Consider the following 5,075-nt stretch of genomic DNA (forward strand, 5'->3'; position numbering starts at 1 on the left):
TGGGGGGGGGGGGGGGGTTGTAGGTATTTGGTGTTGATGTGTGCACAATCTGTCCAGGATACCAATTACCACCACTATAAAAAATAAAATGTGAACTTACGCTGATGTTTTGTGAGCTAAAAGGTGTTGCCTTTATAAATATTTGACGTAGTCTTGGTTCATAGTTGCTTAAATTATCTTTACGTCCCTGTGATCTTACTCATCAAACTTGGGAAATAGAACATGTTGAGAGAAACACAGCACCTCGTGCTCGTTTGGTTTTTATATTCTAAAATGTTCTATCCTCTGAGCAAGAAGAACTTTATTGGTTAGAGTAACTTCGAAGGACTTCAACCAGTTCAAGTGTTCCGGTTCATGCAAAGCAACCTGCGAAAGGAGTTCTTACAATAATCTTCATGTAAAGGAGTTTCTAGGAGAGAGAAGGATGTTTTGTCCTTGACTCCTTGCTGCAAAAGTTCAGATAACACTCCTAATAAGTGAAGCCACAAAATAATGGCTACTGAAAGTCTTACCTTAATGAATTATGAATCTTCTTCATGAAAACACTTTATTAGTGTCAAACATATCATCATTTAAAAAGCACATTTACAATATTTGCAATTTCTCTACATATGCATGTGATTCTTCAGAACATATTTTTTCCCAAGTTTCTCCTGACTCATATCTGTGAAAGGAAGCTCATTTACAGTGGTCAGTCATATATACAGCTAAATTTATCACATAATAGAGAACTAGAAATGGCATGAGCTTTGTGGTATATCTTATGTACCCCCTTTGCTAATGGGAGAATCAAATCTTTCTCTATTTAAATTGTGTACTCGTATCCACTAGATATGTGATGTCCCATCACACATTGCCACATAGAATTTAGATGATCTGTAAAATGTTCTTTACACCTAGAGATACAAGCTGATTCGAATTGGTAAGAAAAAGCCCTCCATTAAGGAATTATCAATTCCATATGACCTGATTGGATCTAAAAATAATCATTCTTGGGCTCTCTACAGATTCTAGAACTTTAATGAGGGAAGAATGCTATGAAGGTTGAACATCAGTTACTGAAATTTTCACTTTATAAGACTTGAGTTGTGTAAACCAGGCTTGATCAGTTGATAGATTCTGATTGCTCAGTAACCTAAATATTACATATATGAGTTGCAGGTAGGAAATTACAAGAATTTCTCTGTTACTTAGATATGTACTGTGTGGAACTCAATACTCTTCCTAATTGTTTCTCCCTCTACTTCTTGTTGTTTCTGTGAATGTTTGTGCACCAACGCAAATGAGATTCGTGCAACCATTAGGCTGTGCTTGAGTATCTCCAATGTGGTTAGTAAATAATAGTGAATACTTCTATCTGTTCATCCAGTACTGGCAATCTTAATTGAGCTAATACTTGGTGATAGCATGTCCAGCATGTATAGATGATAGGCTAAGACATTTTGGGGGGCTTAATGTGTGTTGTATTATATGTACAGGATACGTCTGAGACCAATGTGGTGTAACATTAAATACTCCTGAATTATTAAAAAGGAAAACGAAAACGATATGTGCTATGGATGTGATCTGGGTTACAAGTTGCACTTCTTTTTTCTTCTATATTATAGCAAAGCTCCGATGGTCTAGAATCCTTGAACAAATTTTAGTTGCACAAAGTCCAACAGGATACTGTGAATATGGACCTTATATATTAATGGAATATCCTTCAACTCCTTTTGATGTTGTGTTTCTTTCCCAGGGTCTTCCTTCCTTCTTTGAGCCCTTAATTTGACAGCTGCTGTGCTTTCCGTTATTTGGAAAGTTATCTTCCACATGTCGTGCCATATCTGGTGGCATTGCCTCTATCTTCTTCGCAAGGCTTAAGGCTAGGTGTGGTTGATCTCAGTTGTTTTTCATGTTCCAACATCAGACATGATACCGTATCTATTTCTTGTTGATTGTTACTTGTTTTGTTTTATTTATAATAACCAACAAATCCATGAGGGCTAGTGGCCTACAGTTCAAAACTTGGTGGATAATGGATCCACTCATCTACCATTCTCCTCTCAAGTACCCGACTTTTGTTTGTGGTAGGGATCTAAGCCGTGATGTGTGCCTAACCCACAAATTGCGCTCTTGCCACTAACCAAAGCCTTTGGGCAAATTGTTATTTGTTTATTAAGCATTCTTCTGTAGTTTACCGACAATACATACTACAGAATTGCTGATGATGTAACATGTGCAGGAAGAACTTGAATTGCTTGACAAAATGGAAAAGGCATCAGCTGCTTGCAAGGAGTAAGTACAAACATAATATATTTAACTTGATATCTGTAAAGCCTTGAGACCGTAGATCATTCCACTCCTTCTCTGGATATGGAGCCGATTGTGCAGACCCCAAGGCCCCTTTTTGTAGTATGACCTGCATAAAAGCATTGGCTAGATGACATACATTCTGTTCAGTGCATGTTATGGTTATCTAACTTGATTCTCTTACATGGGCTTAGGATGCTAAGTAATGTGGAAACAAGGCCAGATCCATTACTACCAGTGTAAGAATTACTCTTCATTTATCGCAGCGTCTTATGAGTGTCATATTTCGCTAAATTTTATGATATTTCCTCCACCAGAACACACGGTCCAACAAATCCTTCCTGGGATCGATGGTTTGAAGGAGCACAAGACGCATCAGGTTGCAGGTGCTGGATATTGTGAATTTGTGACGACCCTCAGCTGATTTTGGAAGTTCTACTGATTGGAGAGGAAGTTGAAGTGTTTGTATTCACAGTTTGTTGCCTTATACAGAGGTCTTATGTGCAGAAAATGACTTTTTTTTTTTATATCCCTTAAGAGTTGAAATTCAAGATTTCTAATCTTTATTGCTAGGTCACTCAGCATTGTGCAGATGACATTTTCTAATTTCTATTGTAACATCATAACAAGTATTTGCTTGTGTTTAGAAATGATTCATAATACCTGTCTCAGTTGCTAAACCTTCAACCAAGAACCACTGTATGTTATTTGTTTCAACGTTTATTTTGGAGCTTGACATGAGTTGAACATAAATAAAATACCGAGGATTCATATAGCCAATCCCAACCTATTCGAGATTGAGGCATAGTTTGATTTGGAGCTAAATAAGCAATTGTGCATTTCATCTCAAAAACCTTTCTTTACGATGTGTATATATAGGATAGTAGAAAGTAGTTATCCAGAAACATGAGCGCAAATTAAGTATACAATAATTTTGCTAATACGACACTTATTTTGAGACGAAGAAAGTAATAAGATTTAGGGAAAACGATTAGACATACTACATCTAAACCATATATGCCAATTGTACATATATTTTCAAAATAATTACGTATTTTATCACTAATTAAGAGTTTTCTATCATATATTGAAGAAGATACACCTAGATACATGTATTTTTGCTAGCAGATAAATACATTAAAATAGGGAGAGAGGTGAGCGAAAACATGAGGGAATTAAGCGAGATTTGTCTATATATTTCAGATAGATGTGAATCAACATACTAGATACACACAAGATATATGTATTTGTTTGTATCTCGTGTGATTCACATGTATCTTGAACAAGAGGGAAGCGAGCGAAATTTGTCTTAGATACATGGGAGAGTGACTAGTGAGATGGGAGGGAGGCGAGCGAGATTTGTCTATATATTCCAGATACATACAAATACACTTACTGTATATCTAAAATAAATTACACCTAATTTTGACTATTTATATTTCGAAACACATTATGTAAACATATATCTGATAAAATTCGTAATATTATAAATTAAAATGTATCTAAATAATTAGCTCGTCAGATTTTCGAAAGTTTTTAGAAAAATTTAAAATTGGTATCCCACAAAATCCACTTTTATCCGACCCATATAAAAAACCTTCTCCATTTCTTCCATTCCCCAAAAATCAGAAATGGCAACTGGTTCTTCTCGTCCTCCCCAGAAAACCTACGATCTCGAAATCACCATCGTCTCCGCCAAGCATCTGAAAAATGTCAATTGGCATCACGGCGATCTCAAGCCCTATGTTATCTTTTGGGTCGACCCGGATCAACGTCGCGCCACACAAGCTGATGATTCCGGCAATACCCGACCCGTTTGGAACGAACGATTCGTCCTCCATCTTCCCCAATCTCAATCTCCTCCTCACGATGCTGTTCTTACTCTTGAGATCTTCCATTCAAAACCATCGGAAACTCCCAAACCTTTAGTCGGTACACTTAGGGTTCCGTTGAAGGAACTGGTTAACGTCGACGATTACAACAAAATCAGAACTTTTGAGCTCCGGCGACCTTCCGGTCGTCCTCATGGTAAGATCCGACTCAAGCTTGCTATTCGTGAATTATCTCCAACCCTAGATTACCAAATACCCCCTCCTTCTAGCTATTATTACTCTACTGCCCCTCCTCCTCCTCCCCCTTCCTATAGAACATTTCCTTCTTCCCCATACCCCTCACACCCTCATCCTCCTCCGTCGCATGTAGTGGCACCGCCGCCACCTGCTTCTCCATCACCACCACCTCCTCCTCCGCAGCAACATTCTTTTCCTTACAGTGGATTCTCTGATCCTTACTCTACTTACTTCCCTGGGTATTACTCTCAACCTCCCCCTCCTCCACGACCATTTGTAGAGCGGCAATCTAGCTATGGCAGTTTGGGTTCGAGGCCAAGCGCCCCTGTTGATTATTATCCTCCTTACGATCAGAAGCGTAGTGGGAAAATAGGGATGGGGGTAGGCACCGGATTGGCGGTTGGAGCAGTGGCTGGTACACTTGGAGGATTGACATTGGGGGAAGGATTGAAGTATGAAGAAGCCAAGATTGCAGAGAGAGTTGAAAACAACACATCAGCCAGGGATGATTACAGCAATTACAGTGAATATTGATGCTGATGTTTCTTACTGGATGAAGTTCTCTACACTAATGGGTAATCAATCTTGTGTTGTTTTTAATGTTTGAAGAAGGTGTATTTTGTATATAAAGCTTGTTCATTTTCAATGGATTACTCCTCTAATGATATATGATGAATTATGTTAATTCAGCTGTTTTTGAGTTTCTTCTATGAA

At 38.1% G+C, this 5,075-nt stretch overlaps 2 protein-coding genes across 2 annotated transcripts in view; both read left to right on the forward strand.

Annotated features, from left to right (window-relative positions):
* Positions 1 to 3,022, forward strand: part of LOC102581265 (guanine nucleotide-binding protein subunit gamma 1) — a 6,251-nt gene extending 3,229 nt beyond the window's left edge. The window contains exons 2-4 of the mRNA XM_006362092.2: positions 2,225 to 2,277; positions 2,487 to 2,531; positions 2,610 to 3,022. Of these exons, the coding sequence (XP_006362154.1) occupies positions 2,225 to 2,277; positions 2,487 to 2,531; positions 2,610 to 2,694 (183 nt within the window). The 3' untranslated portion in view covers positions 2,695 to 3,022. The remainder of the gene's footprint in view (positions 1 to 2,224; positions 2,278 to 2,486; positions 2,532 to 2,609) is intronic.
* Positions 3,023 to 3,882: 860 nt separating this feature from the next.
* Positions 3,883 to 5,075, forward strand: LOC107057838 (formin-like protein 20). The gene has a single exon (XM_015302874.1). It carries the CDS (start codon positions 3,924 to 3,926, stop codon positions 4,893 to 4,895), a length of 972 nt encoding a protein of 323 aa, XP_015158360.1. The 5' UTR covers positions 3,883 to 3,923; the 3' UTR covers positions 4,896 to 5,075.

Source organism: Solanum tuberosum, unplaced genomic scaffold, assembly GCF_000226075.1.
Source record: "Solanum tuberosum cultivar DM 1-3 516 R44 unplaced genomic scaffold, SolTub_3.0 scf00384, whole genome shotgun sequence".
In the NCBI taxonomy this organism is placed as follows: Eukaryota; Viridiplantae; Streptophyta; class Magnoliopsida; order Solanales; family Solanaceae; genus Solanum; species Solanum tuberosum.

What these genes read in the sequence shown, in the direction of transcription:
- LOC107057838 (XM_015302874.1), top strand. Translation starts at nt 3,924, where the DNA reads ATGGCAACTGGTTCTTCTCGTCCTCCCCAGAAAACCTACGATCTCGAA.